Source organism: Tenrec ecaudatus, chromosome 6 (genome assembly GCF_050624435.1).
Source record: "Tenrec ecaudatus isolate mTenEca1 chromosome 6, mTenEca1.hap1, whole genome shotgun sequence".
NCBI classification, from domain to species: domain Eukaryota; kingdom Metazoa; phylum Chordata; class Mammalia; order Afrosoricida; family Tenrecidae; genus Tenrec; species Tenrec ecaudatus.
In genome coordinates, this window is record NC_134535.1 from 13,783,168 (window position 1) to 13,803,224 (window position 20,057).

General features: G+C 55.2%; 1 protein-coding gene across 1 annotated transcript in view; it reads left to right on the forward strand.

Moving 5' to 3' along the window:
- Nucleotides 1–3,620: 3,620 nt before the first annotated feature.
- The window catches only part of CACNG2 (calcium voltage-gated channel auxiliary subunit gamma 2), a 140,795-nt gene continuing 124,358 nt past the window's right edge, over nucleotides 3,621–20,057 (forward strand). The window contains exon 1 of the mRNA XM_075552690.1: nucleotides 3,621–3,831. Coding sequence (XP_075408805.1) covers nucleotides 3,621–3,831 — 211 coding nt within the window. The remainder of the gene's footprint in view (nucleotides 3,832–20,057) is intronic.

Here is a 20,057-nt window from a genome sequence, read left to right on the forward strand (position 1 = left end):
CACAGCAGAACCAGACTGGCCCAGGCTGGCCTGCCTCCTGACGTCTCTGTTCCCTCTCTGCTGGCAGTCTAAAAACTGTCACCTTCACCCGATGACACCCTCCCCCCCCCCCCGGCCCACATCCCCTGTTCCCTTTCTCAATGATTATCTGGCCAGAAGATTAATCATAATGTTGCTACAGCTGCATCCGCTGTCAGCAGCTTAGATGCTAGCAACTCCTGTGGGCAAGAAGCTCCGGGAGCTCTGGGCCTTGTTTCTTCTAGAGTCAAAGTTTCAAGGGCTGGTCCAAAGGGGCAGAGGGGTGAGGAGCAAGGCTATGATCTCCAGTCAGAAGAGGGTTCTGGGAAAGGTCAGAGGCAGCCAGGGTGACGGGAGGAAGCAGGGGGACATAGAACTATACCTACACCCAAGCTTTATGCCCCCCACCCCCCTCGCCAGATACCTCTTGTTCTCATGGTGCCTTCAAATTGGTTTCAACTCACAGCAACCCAATGTTCAAACACGGCAAAGCACTGCCCACCCGGCACCAGCCTCCCCGTCTGTGCAGCACTGGAGCCCAGCACTGCAGCCACGGGGCCAATCCCCAGCTCCTCCCCAGCACGGCCTCCCTCTTGGTCACCGACCTTAGACTTGACCAAGCACACTGTCCTTCCCCAGGGCTAGATCTCTCTTGATAGATAACGTGCCCAAAGGATAGAAGCCCGTGTGTTGCCGTCCTCTCTTCTAAGAAGTGTTCTGATGCTACATCTTCCCAGACACATTCGTTCATTCTTCTGGCAGTCCACGGTAGAGTCCGTCTCCTCTGCCACCACCGTGATTCAAAGGCATCGATTCTTTCTCGGTCGACCTTATTCAGAGGTTCTAAAAGGCCTCAGTACCTGCCCCCTCCCCCTGCCGGCCCCCCTCCCCCCACACACACTCCAGGACAGAGGCAGGCAAGCATCCACTGAACCACGGACAGTGGCTGCTCCTCTGTTCCCTGCTGAAGGGGGGCTAGCAGATCAAGGCCCTCCCCACCCTCCTCCTTATCCCTGTCCTCTCCGGACAAGAAACCAAAGGGGAGAAATTCCATTCTGCAAACATGGCCCGCGCTGCACTGCAAACATCCCTCGTAGAGAGAGGCGGCTAGCATCTTGCGTCTGCTCTCTGGGCCTCACCCCTGTCTCCTTAGAAGACCTTCCCTCCCGGGATTGGGGCTGGAGGGTGGAGAAGAGAAGCCAGCTACTGACTGCAGAAACCGGCCTGATGGAAGGCTCACAGGATGCACTGGCTGCGCCTGCAGACCAACCGGCCCTTCGCCCAGGAGGGGAAGTTAGACACGGAGCTTTACACGGAAGGAAAGTCTGGTTTAAAGCCTGTCGTCTTTGACATCCCCAGCGCTCCAAAGAATCGCCAGGCACGTGGCTCTCCAGACAAAAAGGGAGGGGCAGAGAAGAAAGGGTGGGATTGAAACACTCCTAAATCTCCCCACTGACCCATCAGACACACTCCCCCCCCAAAATGTTTTAATAGCACACCTACTGCTCACCCCTCATGCTCTCACACATGATGAAATGGATTAGGGGTACATGAAGAAAAAGTCACCCCTGAGAAACCAGGGGTGGGGGAGGGACACTGATTCACCCCGACAGACTGTTGAGGGGGAGGGGAGGCTGGGGGTGGGCTTGGAGGTGCACAGCAGGGAGATGTCCGTCTTTTCCAGCACAGTTTATACCGTGCAGGAGAAACTTAGACGGGCTCTCCTTCCGCGCACTTCCCCTGCAAACACGTTTCTCCTTGAGACAGACGATCACCACTGCTCATCCTGTGCACCCGCACCACTGAACCCTCTGCCCAAAATGTCTGCTGTTTGGAGCAAGCTTTGGGGTTTCACGGAAAACTACAGAATCAGGCAGGGCGGTGCACCCCTCACCCCCACCCCCTGTTAGCCAGAGAGAGAGAGAGAGCAACCAAGAGAGGAGGGAAACACCCTGACAGAGACCCCGCCAACCAACGTGCCAAAGAAACACCACCACCACCCCACCCGCGCGCCCCGGAACAACAAAGTGAAAAAGGAGTATTCCGAAAACGCAGAGAGCATCGCCTCCCCGCTGCCCCTCCGCCCCGCTCGCACCCCGGTGTGTGTGTGTGTAATTACCCATCCAGGTTACATTCCCACCGCCTTCCAGGCAGGGGAGAGCGGCTGGTTGAAGTTTACTGCCCGTCTGCCTGTGATAGGAGGGTTGTATTTGGAGCGCTGGGCACGTAGCGATGGAACGAGAAGGAGGCTGAGCTGGAAGAAGCGCCAAGGGGGGAGGGAAGAGGAGAGGGAGAGGGAAAGGGAGCGGAGCTATCTCTAGCTACGCCTGCCTCCGAGCTCCGGGGGCCCGGGAGCGCGCTCGCCCGCCCGCCTCGGGATCGGCAGCCGGGGAAAGCGAGGGAAGGCAGCCCCCGCCCGGCGCTGGCCTCGCGGCCCCCAGCGGAGGGAGGACTCGGGCCGGCGCCCCCCGCCTGGCAGGCCGCCGGGGAGCGGCGCGGCGCGCGCGCGCGGGCGGCGCAGGGAGCTGTCCGGTTCAGCACCACCCGGTAATGCAGTAGGTGGCAGCGCCTCCGCCGGGGGCCGAGCCGGCAGGGCGTGGGGCGGGGGCAGGCGGGCGGCCCAGCCTGCAGCAAGACGCCGGCTCGCTCGTTTCCAGGAGCTTTGCAGAGAGGGGGAGGGAAGCCCGCCTCGATTCTCCGGGAGAAACCCCCGCCCTCCCCCACTTCACCAACACTCCCCCCGCGCCGCCGCCGCCGCCGCCGCCGCCGCCGCGCCTGCCCGCCCTGCCGCCGCCACTGCCGGGCACAGCCATGGAGGGCGAGACCCCTGCACCTGTTCCGCTGCGAACGAGGGCTTACAGAATACTGGGGAGTCTGGTCTGAAACGCAGGCGCCCGCCGGAGACCGCCCCCCGCCCCCGCCGCCCCCCAAGGAAGCGAACTGGGGAAGCCAAGGATTTTCATGGCGCAGGCCGCAGAGCTCGGAACGAAGACGGAAGGTGGCTACTTGGCGCTGACAGTCTCTAACTCTCTGGGTCGCGACCATGCGCGCTGGTGTTGAGGATGCTGCGGCTGCTCCCTGGTCCAAGGTGGAAGCTCTCTCCAAATTAGCCGTCCCCTATGGAAACTGGAGACCGGAATTTTAGGAAAAGAGATTAAAGCAGCTCAACTGGGGGGGTGGGGGGTGTCTTTTTATTTTTTGTTTCTTGCTTTTTCCCTTTCTTTCCTTTTCTTTTTGAACACACCAAACTAAACTAAACCAAGCCAAACCAAACAAAAACAAAACAAAACAAAAACACCACCACCACCGCCACTGGAACAGTTTCTGCTCTCAAAAAAAGGCAAGCCTCTTTCTCCCCGGTGATCTTTATAATTTACACTCTTGGCCGTGAGCTTTCTTACTCCCTGTTTTTATATCTCTCCATAGTCTCGACTACACACACACACACACACACACACACACACACACACACACCATTCTCTTAGTAGTGGGGTTATTTTTATTTTTATTTTTGCTTTCTTACTCGCACCCTCATACACACACACACACTCACTCTCGAGAGAGAGCCAGAAGTCGGCTGGGTGTTTATATAATGAAGAATTATGGGGTTCTTTGATCGAGGCGTTCAAATGCTTTTAACCACCGTGGGTGCTTTCGCCGCCTTCAGCCTGATGACCATCGCGGTGGGGACCGACTATTGGCTCTACTCCAGAGGGGTTTGCAAGACTAGAGGTATCAGTGAGAATGAAACTAGCAAGAAGAACGAGGAAGTGATGACCCACTCGGGCTTATGGAGGACCTGCTGTCTAGAAGGTATTTGACTCCCCTCCCCTCCCCTCCGCACTCCCCCTTCCCACCCTCCTCCAAATAATTCCTCTTACATTCCACCATTTTCTGACTCCACGCCTGCTACTGAGCAAGGTTGCTTGGGTTAATTTCGGAGGAAAGGAAATCAAGAAGCCAAAACCATACTCTCCCCCTCCCTCCTTCCCTCCCTCCTCCACCCCACCCCCTTCCCCAGACCTCTTCATTGGAATCATCTTTGTGGTGGTAAAAATAAGGAGAGACTTCTTCTGGAAGTCAAATGTATGCTGTCTGCTTTGGAATCATTAGGATTTGCCGTTTGGTTGAACATTGCCCTTTGTGGAAGGGTGGGGGTGGTGGGGGGAGGGAGTAATTGCTTCCTTCCACACTGCTCCTCTCTTCAAAATGAAGATTCCCCCACCCCCCAAAAAAGACTCTCGCTTCCCCCTTTCCTCTTGCTCTTCCTCTCCAAACGTCCCAGAGGCATCATGATCTGCAAAAAAAAAAAAAAAAACAACTCCCTTAAAAAAATGTGTTTTACCCTGTTATTTCTAAGAATCCTTATTTGGTAAATCCTAATTATTCCAGGAGCTCAAGCTGAGTTCAAGAGCATTTCGTAATGTCTATGAGCCGCCCTGGATCACTGGAGGTGGCGGGCGGCGTGTGTGTATGTGTGTGTTTGAACGTGTACAGCGGCTAAAAATACAGGCGTCTCTCGCAGAAAACAAGCTCAAGTTCAAATAAACAGCGATTCACGGGCAGGTTAGGCTGAGAAGCAAGCCACTCACACAGTGACATGTCTGTTCCCCAAAAGCAAGTAGGGTCAGCATTGCAGACTACTGGGCATCAGATGTTGTGCAGGCAGGCCGGCAGGCCTGGGAGGGGGGAGGCCAGGGCTTGGGGAGGCTGGAGGCGGAGCAGTGGGGACAGGGGGCGTCAGCAACTTGCCTTGATTTTCTAGGTCTGTTGGGGAGTGTGTGCATGTCCATGTCTTGGAGGCTAAGGACTCCCCCCCACCCCCCCGGGGTAAAAGCTGGGAGATAGGGGTATGGATGAAGGCGTGTGTTTCTGGGGCATGTTAATAAGCACAGATGGGGGGGGAGTCCTCCTATGGGTCATACAACCTGCATTCAGCAACAGACCTGAACCCGAGGGTCTCCATGGGAAGGGGCTTCTCTTCCTGGGTGTACAGGCCACAGCCACCCATAGAAAGCCCTGCCTGGTGACATGTTTCTGGGTGGGAAGAATGGCTTATGTATTTTGCTTCTGATATGAACCAATACTGGAGGCCGTTTGAGGCAACATGGGGGGAGGGTAGAGAGAAGCGGGGTGGGGGGAGCACTGCAGGATTGTTTGCTAAGCTCAACATGGGATGGTGATGCTGGGGGTGGGGTGGGGGGAGACCTGGAGCTGGAGCAGCAGCAGCGAGAGAAAGGGATCCGAAAGGGTTCAGGCCTCTGAATTGGAACCCCCAAACGGATCCAGAGGCGCCCACTGGGAAATGGTTGTGTCTGGGGAAAGAGCACGGATCCTGCGCCCGTCCCCCCCCCCCCACATTCTTGGTGCAAACGGTTGAGTGACGGCTGAGCATGCCTTGAATAGCTAAGTGACTTCATTGAGCAATGGTCTGTTTGACGCATACTGTATTGGGTACCCTGACTCCCTCCCACCCTCTGCCTTCAGCTTATTCTGCAGCGAAGCACCAGGCGGAATCTCATATGCTCTTTCCCAGCCAGGCCAGGGACTTGGGAGCAGGAAATTAATTGGGACTGTTTTAAAACCCGCACGTGAAAACACACACACACACACACACACACACACACACACACACCCTCCTTTTAAAAAAATGAAGAGCCTTTTATGCGGCTAGTCATTAACAGTGGAAAGACTTCCATTTAATTAAACATTTATGACAGACTTTTATTCCGAAAGCAAAGAAAAGCCAAGTGAATGAGGGTTACTTGAGGGAAATCATCCTCGTAGCTATTTGCCTCCCTTGGCTTTTAGTAAGATGGATAGAGCCATGTCAGTAATGGAGCAAAGACGGGGCATTCTTTAGAGGGGGCCATATGCCCAGAACTTACGGGCAGTGTCTGTGTGGTATAAATATGCTTTAGTGTGGTGGGGGGGAGTGTTCCATTTTGTGTGGTGGGAGGGTATTTCGTTTGCAAATTTGTTAAGACATGTTCTAGCTCCCAGGAGACGAGAGGGCTGGAGGGAGCTTTGGATTTCTTGTGCATTCAAAAGCCTAAGGATTTTCACCCAAACGCCATCTGTTTGGGGTACACATCCCCAAGCGTACATCCCATCCCCTTTTAACTTTCTCTCCAAGCCGCGACTCTCCCTCCACCCCCACCCACCCCGAATCATCTGGAAAAGGTTAGGATCGCAACACTTGCCGGGGGTCCTGCAGTGCACACAGAAGCCCTGGATGTGGCCTGGTGCTGCCCCCTCCCCAGGGAGAGGGTCCAGGCAAGTGGGCAGAGGTCTGCACCAGGCCCCGCCCTGGTTTTTGCCCCCCTATCCACTTGTCACCAAGGTCTTGGCAGGCAGGGTGGCTACTCCAGGGTCCTGTCTCAGCTGGCCTTGGGTTTCAACGCCTCTTTCAGACCTTTGGAAGCACGGTCTCGTCCACTTAGGAAGCAGCTGGGAGATTTTCAACCCCTTATCTCCCCAGAGCCGACGCTTTCCCAAGGTTGGCAAAGGCTCCCATGGGGCATTTATATGTTTGCTCTTTTGAGCATCAAAATTAGGTTGGCCCTGGCAGAAACCCCACTGCCAGGACTTCTGCTTACCACCACCTGGGGTTTCTGTGATCCACCGGACTTTCCAAAGAGTAGGGGTGGGTGGGGTGGGGAGATCCTTTCCCCCACAGCCCGTCACCTCTTTATTTGTTGTGTCTTCCTGCTCAGACCTGAGAAGTTGTGAACAGATTTTTAATCTCCTTTCCAAGACGCTGCTAATCACTCCGGATAAAGCCCAGGCCATCTTCTTCTGATCTCGCTGGGCTCTCTGCTTCTTGTTAGGACTTTTTTTTGGGGGGGGGGGTTGGGGGGTGTCCTCTGGATATTATTTTATTTTTCTTTCATTTACCTCCTGGTGAAATCAGCATTGGAAAGATCTTGCCTCTGTGGCCCCCTTTGAAAACAGGTGAGCTGAAGAGACAGAAGGGATACAGCCACCTGTTAGGGGAAGCCCCAAGCACAGGGGCCAGAAGGCCAAGAGGAAACCTCTGCTTCTGCCCCTAATGCTTCACAGCATACAAAGGGGGCAGTGTCCGCGTGTGGACTTGAACTCCCTGGCAGGGCTGGATTCTGTAATGGGATTTGGGAGGTGGGGGCAGGGGTGGAGACAGGGTCGAAGTTCTTGAACTTTTCAAACATGCGGTGCTAAGAGCCTGTGAACGGAGAGACGCATTGGTCCTTCAGGGAAGGGTTGAGTAACATCTGCAAGAAGACCTCCATCGGCTTGTTCTCAGCCTGCCCCCCTCTGTGGCCACAGGCAGGCACAGGGCCTTGATGCTCTGAATAATCACCCCTGTTGTGTCCCACCCCCGCCACGGATCCTGGTCCCCAGGAGCAGCGAGATGGTGGCAGTTTGGGGTGTGACTCCTTTCTCTTGCCTCAACCCAACCACCCCATGGCCCTTCCCTGTGCGGGTGTTCAGGGACTCTCCCTGGAGGAATTGCAGCCCGCAGATGAGCCAGAATCCAGCCCTCTTCGCTGCTCCAGGCTCTCTCCAGCCTTTGGGGAGAGGCTGGCCTTGCTGTGGGGCACAGACCCCAGAGCAGTCTCTCTCTGCCCGGGGCTCTTGCCTTCCCTCTGCTGAAGCTGGGATGCCTCCCCCCTCCATGGCTTCTCCTCACTCCCCCTCGACAAGCTTCTTGCTCCCGGGGACGGGATGCAGCCAGTCACCCTTGCTCTCTGGCAGCCAGAAAGGCTCACCACATCCCCTCGTTCTCTGTTCCAAGTTCGCCACCCCAAGGCGGTAGACCCACCTGTCAGGTGGCAGAGTGGGCCAGGCCCAGACCAGGGGTGGCTCCCTCCTTCCAGAGAAGGAAAATATAGGTTGGATCCCCTCACCTGAGGATGGGGGTGAACACGGAACTTACTCAGGGGCCTGCACGCTGTGTCCTTGTTCTGCCCCAACTCCCAGCCCCAAGGTACTTTGACTTCCTCTAGGTGCCTGTATACAATAGGTGCCGCAGACATTTTCATGAATTAATGGATGGCTCTGGGCACCCTGAAAGCTACTGATGTGAATGCCGGTGTCGGGGACGGCATGTGATCACCAAGAGTGAGGGAGGGGAGGGGAGGGGACCGGGGAGAGGGAGGGAAGGAGGTGAGGAAGTCGGAATGATTTGTTTGTTCTTCCCGGAACTTCTTTTTGACAAGAATAATAGTGAGTCATGAATTCATGATGATCCAAGAAGGCAACACCAAGAGGAGTCTATCACTGCCCAGCACACCATGGGCCAGAGTGAAGCAGATTATTCGTGGTGGGGGTGGGGGGTAGAGGGAGGATGACCTGGTACACACAGCTGGGACTTTCTTCCACCTCTTTGAAAGCGTATGGCAGTTCAGTGTGAACTTCGCTTTTGTACATTCTCTCTACCAGACCTCCCCCAGAGAGCCTTTCCCAAAGGGCTCCCGGAGCGTCAGACCCACCTAGCATGTCTTGGCCTGTGCCCACCTCTCATGTGGTTGCCCAAGTCTACTCTCGTCACCAGGGGATGCATGGCAAATCCCTGCCATGGCCTCTGCCATGATGAAGAGGTAGGTTCAGAGGCCTGCCAGGCCTGCCAAGGTCACTCGGGTAGCAGTGGCTGCTCCAGACCTTGATTCTAGACCTCTTGTGACTCGTGGGGCTGCCTCTTCGAGTCCCTCCCTCCACCCCCTGTGTTCCTGATCATACTCGGCAGTCTTTGTATGGGGCCTTGGGACCATGATGGTCTGCTGAGGACCTCAACACCACCACCACCCCCTCCCCCTGAGGGCCAAGTTCTATTCTGCCTCCATGCCAGCTTCCCCATCTCCATGGATGTCTGACCCACCTACCCAGCCAGCCTGCCACCCCCGTAGGGTAGCAACCCCTCTTTCCTGAGCATCTCCTCCCTCCCAAAGGCTGGCTTCCTGAGGCTGAGGGCCGGGATGAGCAACCCCAACTTCTAACACCGAATCTCAGACTAAGCCTTCAAGGGCCTCTTCACTTTCCCCTTTCCATGCTGAAGGGTCTCCCATGCCAACTCTCCATCCCCTGTGGGCTTGTGACTTTTGGACCCCCAACCCCCACCCCACAGAATAGCAGGTGTCAGCGACGGCTCAGGGAAGTCTTCCGATGAAACTCAGGCTCCCGTGATCACACAAACCTAGGGTTACTTCAAGCCTGGCAGTCTTATGAGCTGTGTGATTGGCGGGGGGTGAGGGGAGTGGGTGAGGCAAGCCACGAAACCTCTCTGCTCCTCAGTTCCCTTTCTGGTAGAAAGGAGAAATAAACTCTCTTGACTCCTGGCAGAAGCTTAAGTACTTAGATGTTGATCATCTTCCGGAGGTCTCCCCTGACCCCCATATTAGAAAATTTCATCCACAACTCCTTCCCCAAAGTCCTCTCTAATTACCCTCTTCTCCTTCTCCTTCAACACTAGCTTACTCCCTTCTAGCGTCCTGGAAAACTGACTCCTTTGGGCTCCTCTCCTTGTGCGTGGTCAGCTCCTGGGGGCAGGGCTGTCTGGCTCTTCTGTTCACCAGCAAAACCAGTGCAAGATGCCAGCCCACCTTTGAGGCCCAGTGACCCAATGAACCCTGACCAATATCTGAGGGGTTCTCAGAAGTGGGGGATCCTTCCTAGCCTAATGGGTGACGCTTCGTGAATGATGCACTGTGAGCAGCAAGGACAAGAAGCAGCGTTGGATGACGTTCTGAAAAATAACAAACTCCACACTGACCGGGGGGTGGGAGGGCCAGCACCAGGGCCAGCAGCAAAGGAAGCAAAGGGAGGGAGTGGGTGCCTGCCAGGAAGGCAGGGCTGTGGGTGAACGTACCCTGAATAGATTCTGACCGCACCCCAACTCTGTCTCCCTGCTCCCACTTCTTCTGGCACATGGAGCACAGAGCTCTGCGGGGAAAAGGTCCATGCACGGTCGCTTCCAACCAGGGCTGAGAAGAAAGTGGTTACTCAGGCTGATAGAGGTAATATTTTTTAAAGGAATCAAAAGTTCAATGGCTCCTCTTAGTTCCTGATGTATTTGGCCCCAAACTCATCTCCCAATAAGCATCTTGGGTTTCCACGCTCGTGTAGAGCCATGGCTGGAGCAGCCCCTCCCCTTCTTCAAAATCCCCACCTAACCTGGGAAATCTTTCATGAGTGCTGGCGCCGGGACAGGGGCAGGGCCCACACTGGGGAGCAGCATCTTTCAGGGTTGCTACCCTCTGGGACCTTAGAATCTAGTGGGAGAGGCAGACCCCAGTCCAATGTATATAAATGGCAGCTGTGTTGAGTTCCCCCAAGGAGCGAGAAGGTGATGTTTGAACATCAGGAGCGTCCTCGTATCCTACTGCTCCCATGACCAAAACAAAGCAAAACCCCAGGAACAACAAAGTCGTTGGCTTTAAAGCACAGAACTTCACTGCCTCGCAGTTCTGGAAGCCCCACGTCCCCAGCGGGGAGTCATTCTGAGAGAGGAGCCTCCTCACATCTCTCTTCCAGCTCCTGGTGGCTCCCAGCAATCCTTGGCTCATTCGCCGCCCTCTGGAGCTGCCTCTGTCGTCACGGCCATTCTCCTCCGAGTCTGTCCTCTTCCTTTAAGGACAAGCAGTCACTTCGGATCAGGGCTGATCCTAGTCCAAGGGGACTCCACAGTACCCTTCCCAGGCCCTATTTTCAAACAAGGTCATGTTCACATGGACAAAAGTTGGGGACTTTTGATGCATCTGTTGAGGGGAGGCTGGGGGCAGGTAGAGGACACACTTCAAGCTATACCAGGAGTACAGCTAATCAGGGAAGGCTTCCCTGAGGAGGCGCAAGGTGAAGGGAGAGATGCGCAGAGCAGAAGAAGACATGAGCCTGGCTGAAGGGCAGGCAGCCCATTGCAGAGACCCACAGGAAGGGGGAGAGGCAAGGCTGGAGCAGACCAGGCCGCTGGTGCCGGGTGGTATTCGAGTGGGGTCTTGTCAATCAAGCCATAGCGTTTGGCTTTTCAGTTCCAGGCTTGCTTCTTGCTTGTGAGTGGTGTGACCTTGGGCTAACACATCTGATCTCTGTGCCTCCACCACCTTGCCTGAACAGTGAGGATGCTCATTCACACACACCCCCACCCCTCTAAGATTGTGTTGTCGTTGGGCTGCTGACTCATAGCAAGGTCGCTGGTTCAAACCCACCAGTCAGCCCGCAAGAGAAAGATGAGGCTGTCTGCTCCCATAATGATGTGTCATCTCAGGAGCCCAATGTAGACTCTCAAGGCATGGGAATTGGCTTTGATGGCTGTGAGTAAGAAGCTTGTAAGTTAAAAAAAAAAAAAGCTCTCTGGACATAATTCACGTACCATCCACTTCAGTGGTCCGGCAAAGGAAACAGAGTTGTGAGATCATCACCATCAGCACCACCATCAGTTCTAGCACATTCTCTACCTTGTGCTCTTGTTGAACTCCCCATTTCCCTCCCACCTCCCCTCACATACCTCCAATAAGCCATTCATGTAGCTCATGTTGAGAAGGATTCCTGGTGGCTCAGGGTTTAAAGTGCTTGGCTGTGAACCAGAGTGTGGGTGGTTTGAAGTCACCAGCCGCTCTGTGGGAGAGAGAGGTGGCAGACTGCTTCCACCTTGAAGGCCAAGGGAAAGACCTTCTCTGTCCTTCAGGGTCCCTGGGAGTCAGAAAAGCCTTGAAGAGAGTGGAGCTTTGAAGCCAGTGTTGAGGATCAGAGTGGATGCTGCTGATCTTCCCGCCTCCTCTTTGCCCTTCACCCTCTACTCCCACCCTGTCTCTGTCCCGTCTCGGACCTTCTCCTGATACCCGCTGGGAAGACACAAACCAGATGGATGCCGCTGTAGTGGGGGGTGGGGGGTTGGCTGTTGACGCTGAGTGCCAACACCTGATAAACTTAAGGGGACCGTGGTGGATAAGCCCCCAGGCCTACCCTCTAGATCCTCCAGGTGAGTCCCTGTAAGGGATCCTACAGAACAGGGATCTCATAAACTAATGTCGTTTCTTCCAAGACCATTGAAGCAGTCCTACAGCTGGTGTCTCCTCGCTGTCTTAGCAACAGACAGACTCACTGCTACCGATTCGATGCCAACTCGTAATGGCCATAGAGGACAGGGTCGAATGGCCGCCGTGGGTCTCTGAGGCTGTAACTCTTTAGGGGAGCAGAAAGCCCTGCCTTTTCCCTGCAGAGCTGCTGGTGGTTTTGAACTGCGGACATTGCGGTTAGCAGCCCAAGATAGAACCACAACATAACAAGGGCTCCCCCTCCTTCCTCCCCTCCTGCAAATTCACAGGATCCCCAACACGTGTCACCATCGGGGATTTAAATGAGGGTACGTTATAAGCAGCAGACACTTTGAAAGTAGGAATGAGAGTGAAGAGGCATTAACTAGTAGGAAGTACGCGTCAGCTGCTACAGGGTCTCTGCTGAGCGCCTGCACCCTAACCAGGATGCCCATGCCTCTCCTGGGGGGATAACAGGCTTTATTCGCTCCCATCCATCTTCCCATAGTTCTATGACACCCTCACTTGTAAAAGAAACCGTGGCTTTTTAAAAAGCTCTTGAGAGGCTGGGAGAGGGAGGAGACAAAGGCCGTGCTGTGTCCCCTTCAATGGCCAAGCTCACTTGACTCTCAGAAACCTTGAAACGGGCCCCGCGTGCTCACAAGTCACAGGAGGCTTGCGTTTGTGTTCCGGTTGGTGATGCAGTGCTGGGAACCCATCGTGGTGGCCCAAGGGGGTCCGTGGAACGAACGAATGAGTGTCACTGGCCTGTCCACTTTGAAAAGGCGACAGGCAGCACTGGTGGGGAAAGGGGAGCACAAAGGTCCACGGGGTCTCCCCCACAAACTCTAGTGAATCCCCTGTCACCTTATCTAATTACAGTTGATATTGTTGTAGGCTTATCACTGTCTTTTTGTTTGTTTGTCAAGCCGGAGGAAGGCGGCCAGGCATCTGCTGGCAGGAAGAAATGCTGGCAGGGTGTTAAGATCACCCAGGGGAGTTCTCCTGCCTACAGCTGGCCCCTATGCTGCGCCTCAGCAGGGGAGGGAGAGGAGTTGTAGGGTGGCAGTGGATCTTGGTTCGACCGCTGTCCCCTGAGCGCTTGTCAGGCACTGCGTGAGACTCTCCAAGTCAGGCTCTGTCATGGACTTGATTCCCACTCACGGCGACCCTACAGGACAGAGGAGAGCCACACCCATGGGTTTCTGAGACTGCGGAAAGCCTCATCTTTCTCCCTTAGAGAGGCTGGTGGCTTTGAACTGCTAACCTTGGAGTTGGTGACCCAGCACATCACCACTATGCCACCAGGGCTCTAGGAAGGCGTGCAAAGGCTCACCCGCTGCCCTGGAGGAACCCCTGTTGCCCAGAGAAGGTGCATGGAGTGTTTGTACCAGGGACTCTGGGATGGGTGGGGGTGGGGGTTGAGTGCTAAAGGATGGTAGAGGTTGGCAAACTCAGGGGAAGCGGGGCACTTCAGATGGAAGGAGCAGCCTACTTGGGACTAGAAAGAAGAGAACAGGGTGTGAAGTGTCTGGGAGGCAGCAGAGACCCAATCCCAAAGGGACAGAAGCTGTGCTTGGAGAAGCTTCAGGTGCGGCAGGAAAGGGGTCAGGGTTCCTGGAAGGTGATGCCTCAGGTCCCTAGCACAGCTAGGGGAAGTGGCTGTCCCCAACAGGACTGGACTCACTCAGAGTTTAGCAGGCAGAAGGTCTGCGCTCAGGGCAAACGGATCTGGGGGAAGGTCCTTAGCACTTTGCAGCTCTGTCCCCTGGCTCCTTGGCGATCGTCATGTGGGGGGAGGGGGCGTGTCATCTCTTTACCTCCATTACTGGTCATTGGCTTCTGGCTTCGTCTAAATTTCGAAAGAGATTGGTTTAGGGCAACACCCTGCACTCCTACCATCTCGGTCACATCTCAAAGAAAACAAGCTGAATAATAAAGGCGGGATAGTCGGCTTTCCATCACCTTGGGCCTGGTGGGCGCTGGGGGAGAGACAAGTCCACCACCAGTAGAGGCTCCCAATGGACTGACCGTCCGTGAGCTTGCCAGATGACAAGAGCTGAGTGGACGGGCTGGGGGTTCCATCAGGACTGGGTGAGGTTGACTGGGCAGGGCCGCCGTGTTGAAGGCAAACCGCGTCACCTGGGCCAGGTGAGCTGTCGTGAAGAGGAGGGGAGACTTGAGAGGACTGCATGTGATGTCCAGTAGGGGCATCAAGAAGCCCCCTCTCTCCCTCATGGGACAGTTCAGTATAGTGAGCATTTATGGAGCACGTACTATGTGCTCCCCCCTCCCCGGGCTTACAACGGTGCAGAAAGAACACCCCATTCAAAGTGGCCCGCCCGCCTGCCACCTCTTTTTGGTCTTTCTTTAGCATTCTTTTTTTTTTTTTCAAGCATTTGTTTCCTTAGGATCTGTGTTGCCCTAAAAGCTGAGGAGACAGGCACCTGTCTGGCTTGCCTCCCACTTCCAGCCCAAGCCAATATGCCCCGCTGTGCAGAGAGACTACCTGGGAGCCTCGTGCTGAATGAATGGAGAGGCAGGATGACTCCCCGCTCTAGAACGTCTCCTTCAGCGAGAGCTCCGGGCTTTCCCACGGGAACCCCCAAATGTTGTCGTCTTTCTTTTTCATTTTTTTTTCTCTCATCAATGTGTGAAGGTGGACAGAGCAGGGCCTCCGGTTTCCGTTCCACAAGTCATGTGCGATCTATTTCCGGTCGCTGATAGAAACACCCCCCACCCCTACCCACCTCCCACACACAATATAATATCACTGAATCCACGTCCTCCCCATGTTTCCAGTCTCCCTGCCTCCTCCTTTCCCAGCGCTTCCGAACTGTGTCCTTAGGGAGACACTGCCCTTTGGATCTTCGATGGCTGATAATTCCAAGGTGTGCCAACCTCCCGAGTGGTGGTGCTGCCCCTTGGGGGACATGTCTCTTGTTCGGCTGAACATTCTAGAAGCTGAAGGGTGACCGACGGCCAGAGTAAGCCGGGTCTCTTTCATGACGTCCCGTTGTATTCCATCGCTTTTTCTCCCACCCTGTCCAGGACCTTCCAGTAGGACCCCTCTCAGAGCACTTGGCGGGGGGAGCTGGGCACCATCTAGTTCTTCTGGTCTCAGGGTCGTGGGGGCCGAGGTTCACGTGGTCCCTTCGTCCACTGGACTCATTGTTTCCATGTGTCTTCTGTTCCCTCCATGCCTCTTTCCTCCAGACCGGGAGAGACCAATAGTTACACCTCAGGTGGCCACTCACGAACTCTGAAGACCCCGCTCCCTACTCACCCAAGCAGGATATAGGGGAGTCTCTGTGAACTGGGTGATGCCAGTGGCCTCACGTATCCTCCCCAACAGTCCTTTCTCCGAGGACCAGCAGGAACCACCTTCCAAAACAAACTTGAAGACAAGCAGGTGTTCCCCTGCACCCCACCACCTGGGAGGCTCTCAGGGTATGTCCCTGGGCCACAGGGCAGCCAATAGCTCCCACCTGCTCCCTGATTTCCTCCACCGGAATCTGTGCTAGTTGCTTCTTGGTCCAGGGACACTGACTTAGCAGCCCCAGGTTGGCCTGGGAGGAACTGCCTCCCTTATTCGCTCTGTCATGACCTTGGGTAGTCTCCCAGCTGCTAACGAGAACCCCAGCACGTGGGTCTCAGGTCCCAGGTGCACAGTTGGTTGTACAGGGAGACGGCCCCTTGCTTCAATCCACCACATGCACCTGGCAGATCCATCGTCCTGGTGCCAGTCTTCCATGGGCACTGCCATTGGACAGAACTCACAGGGACCATCTCCTGCTGACCCCTGGGCTTCCCTGGTCCTGCATTTGCCCCACTGCCCCCATCCCCCACCCCTCTCACTTGCTCTCCTTAAGGGCTGTGTTCCTCACCTCATCTGTGTCTTTCCGAGTCTTCCCTTGTATCTTTTCGCATTCCCCCTGTGACCGAGAGCCCCTCGTCCTACTTTCCCTCCAAATAATTATTCGAGACCCTATTCAAAACCAGCAGTAACTGGCTCCATCCCCCAACTCAACTCAAACCCACTGCCACTGAGTGGATGCCGGCACAGAGCGACCCTGTAGGACAGGGTGGAACTGCCCCTGTGGGTTTCTGAGATAGTCACTCTTCACGTCTTTCTCTCACGGAGCGGCTGGTGGTTTCAAACTGCTGGCCTTGGAGTTATCTATCCAGTGTGTAACCATGACACCCACAAAGCCCTGCCACCACTCTCTGGTCACAGAAAACCGTTAGAGTGTCTCCTTTGTGCTCAGAGCTGCACCCAGAATGGACTTCTGTCATCTTCCCAACCCTGACGGCGTGTGCCACGACCCCTGACCTCCACCTTCAAGGGCTCTGAGAAGTTAAGTCCCTGGCCCAAGGTCACCTGGTCAGAGGCAAGGCTGGGACTCCAACCCAAGTCTGTCCAATCCCAAAACTGGTGCACCGAACCCAGTCATACCCATGAGTTTCCCCCACCCCCCAACTCAGGGCAAATCTCTCTGAGAAGCTGCAGGCAAAGCTGAACAGCAGATGCTGGCTGTGGTCCTGTGCCTAAGGAAGGAGCTGTGGAGAGGCTGAAACTTAATATGAGGATGGACTCCCACTCAAGGCCACGTGGGGACAGGTGTGTGTGTTGGGGGGGGGGGCTGCCACATGTCCTCACTGCTATGAAATGGGGGAGAGCCTCAAAAGGCAGGGACACCCCTCTCCTTGCAGTTTGTAAGCAGAGTGTGGGAGGACGTAATATAATGCTCTCACCCCTCCTCATCTTCGGCACCTCCGCCGCCGTCCCCTGCTCTGCTGCTACCGGGGCTGCATCCCACCCCACTGCCCCCACCCCAACATCCATGCAAGCCTCTGTCACAGCATCAACCTTCTTCTATGGCGCGAGCGCCCATTTCTGTCTCCACCTCATCCATGTCTTCCACGCAGCTGACTGACCAACTGAATGCTGCGTGTGAGACCAGGAGGGGCTAGAATGAGCCCTGGTGGCTTAGTGGTGGTGCATTAGGCTGCTAACTGCCAGGTTAGCAGTTTGAAACCATGAGCTGCTACTCAAGAGAAAGATGAGGTTTTCTACTACCGTAAAGATCGAGAGTCTTGGAAGCCCACGGGGCAGTGAGTCTACTGTGAGTCTGAGTCGCCTCAGTGGCAGTGAGTTTGGTTAGGTTAGGTTAGGTTTGGTTGGGCTGGGTTGGGTTGGTGTAGGTTTGGTTTCATTTGGTTAGGTTAGGTTAGGTTAGGTTTGGTGTGGTGTGTGGTATGGTTTGGTTAGGTTTGATTTGCTTAGGTTAGGTTTGGTATGGTGTGGTTTGCTTAGGTGTGGTGTGGTGTTATTTGGTTAGGTTAGGTTTGTTTTGGTGTGGTGTGGTTTGATTAGGTTTGGTGTGGTGTGGTTTGGTTTGGTATTGCTTGGTTTGGTTTGGTTAGGTTAGGTTTGATGTAATGTGATGTGATTTGGTTTGGTTTGGTTAGGTTAAATTTGGTGTGGTATGGTGTGCTTTGATTGTGTTAGGTTGGGTTTGGTATGACTTAGTTTGATTTGGTGTGTTGTGGTACAGTTTGGTTAAGTATGGTGTGGTACGGTTAGTTTTGGTTTGAGGTGGTGTGGTGTGGTTTGGTTTGCTATGACTTGGTTTGATGTGGTATAGTGTGGTTGGGTTGGGTTGGGTTGGGTATTACTTGGTTTGGTTTTGTATGGTTCGGCTTACTTTGGTTAGGTTAGGTTAGATTAGGTTTGGAGTGGTGTGGTGTGATTGGGTTGGGTTTGGTATGACTTGGTTGGGTTGGGTTAGATTACGTTTGGTGTGGTGTGGTTGGGTTGGGTATGACTTGGTTGGGTTTGGTGTGACTTGGTTTGATGTGGTATGATTGGGTTGGGTTTGGTGTGACTTGGTTGGGTTGGGTTCGATTAGGTTTAGTGTAGTGTGATTGGGTTGGGTTTGGTGTGACTTGGTTTAGTGTGGTGTGGTTGGGTTGGGTTGGGTTGGATTGGGTTGGGTTAGGTTGGGCAGGGATGTGTAGGAGCAGTCCTGTTGGTGGCAGTTGCAGGCTAGTTGGCTGTGGCTCATGGCGACCCATGTGCACAGAGTCGGGCTTTCAAGGCTGTGACCCTTGGGAAGCAGCTCACCAGGCTTCGTTCGAGCCAGCGGTCTTCTGGCTATTAGCTGAGCACCTAGCCATCTTTGTGCCACTACGGGGCCCGGGTAGCACCCTGGGCTGCAGGTTGACAAAGGGGAACGGGAGCAGCCCTGCCTTTGAGGAGCTCGTGCTTCTGGGGACACAGGGTCAATGCAAGCACACACAGGAGCGGATGATCCCGGGAAGAAAGGGGCTCGAACACCACCATTGCTGTGGGGCCAAAGCTTACTGCCATCGAGTCGATTCTGACTCACAGTGACCCTGTGGGCAGGCTAGCACTGCCCCTGTGGCCTTGTGAGACCATCAACTCTTACAGGAACAGAAAGCCTCGGCGTTCTCCCATGAAGCAGCTGCGGTATGAACCACTTGAGGTTAGCAGCCCGACACATAAGCCACTACACTACCAGGGCCCCAACGCTGTGCGCCAGGGAGAGCATCTTAGTCATGAGAGAGGAGCCTCATCAGAGATCAGACTGCTGCTCATCCATGCAGAGACCTGAGGACTTCTGAGAAGGGCGCAGTGTGGTTTGGGTTTAGGAAGACGACTGGGGATGCTGTGTGGAGTAGAGACAGGAGGAAAGGCATCGGTGAGCAGATGCAGCGAGTAAGGAGGCAGGAACAGGACGGGGGTGCCAGGGGCCCAACCCTGGAGGCCTGGCTGCGTCTAGTGCTCTCAATGTGGGGAGTGAGGGGTGACAGAAGGTCACCTTCGCTCTGAGACGGAGCAAGCGGGAGAGAGCTGCAGAGAGAGGATGTGCTGACATTCCCGGGCAGAGTGACTTCGGGTCAGTGTCCACCGGCCCTGGCTGAACGTAGGTGTGCAGTCCATGTCTGTTGAGGGACTGCGTGACCATGGCAGAGAGGATAGCAGAGGGCTTTGCCTCTTGGTTCGTTCATGCTGCATAATGAGCCTGGGATCTGACCGGCATGACAAGGATCAATGCTGGCCGTATAGTCTAGCCGGGACAGGAGATCAAGGTGGATCTGGTTCCAGGCACCCTGGGTTCAGATCTCAGCCCCAGCTCTATGGCCTCAGGCTCAGAACATCGCCTCTCTGTCCACTTATAAAGTGTGGGTGTGGGTGGGGCTTGATTGCATCTGCTTCTTGAGGGGGGCCATGAAATTGGATTAGCTGCTCCGGGCAAACTGCTGGACAAAGAGTAAGTGCTCAGTCCAGGCGAGGCATGCGGGGTGGGGTAGAGGGTGGGGGAACATAGTCATAAGCCCTCAACTACTAACTGAAAGGTTGGCGGTTCAGACCCAGCCCAAGGTACTGCAGGAAAAAGGCCTGGCTATCTCCTTCCAGAAGGGCACAGCCTTGAGGCCCCATCCAGCAGCTCTGCACTGCCCACGCAGGGCTGCCCTGGCCACCATCACCACCAACAAAGACCCTCCTCACCAGTGGTAGATCCAACCCTTGTTTTCCTGCCATTGTGGTTAAGTGTCCTAGGGCGGGTTCCGACCCATCGCCATCCCTCGTACCACAGAGCAAAACGCTGCCCAGTCCTGCGCCTGGTGGCAGCCCCTGTGCCAGTCCACCTCCTTGAGGGCCTTCCTCTCTCCCGCCGCCCCTCCATGTGAGCCAGCAGGACGTCCTTGTCCGGGGACTGGCCTCTCCTGACAACATGTCCAAAGTCCCTGAGATGAAGTCTCCCCATCCTTGCCTCGAAGTAGAAGTCCCTGGGTGATGCAAATGGCTAGCGCGATTGGCTGCCAGCGGAGAGGTTGGAGGTTTGGAGTCACCCAGAGGCACCTCACTTCCTAAACAATCAGCTCTTGACAACCCCAAGAGCACAGATCTCTGACACACACGAGGTGTGTGTAAGGGGGTGATGGTGGGGGGACTGAGGAGACACCCACTCAACTGCTACTGGTTGTGGTAGTGGGGGTGGC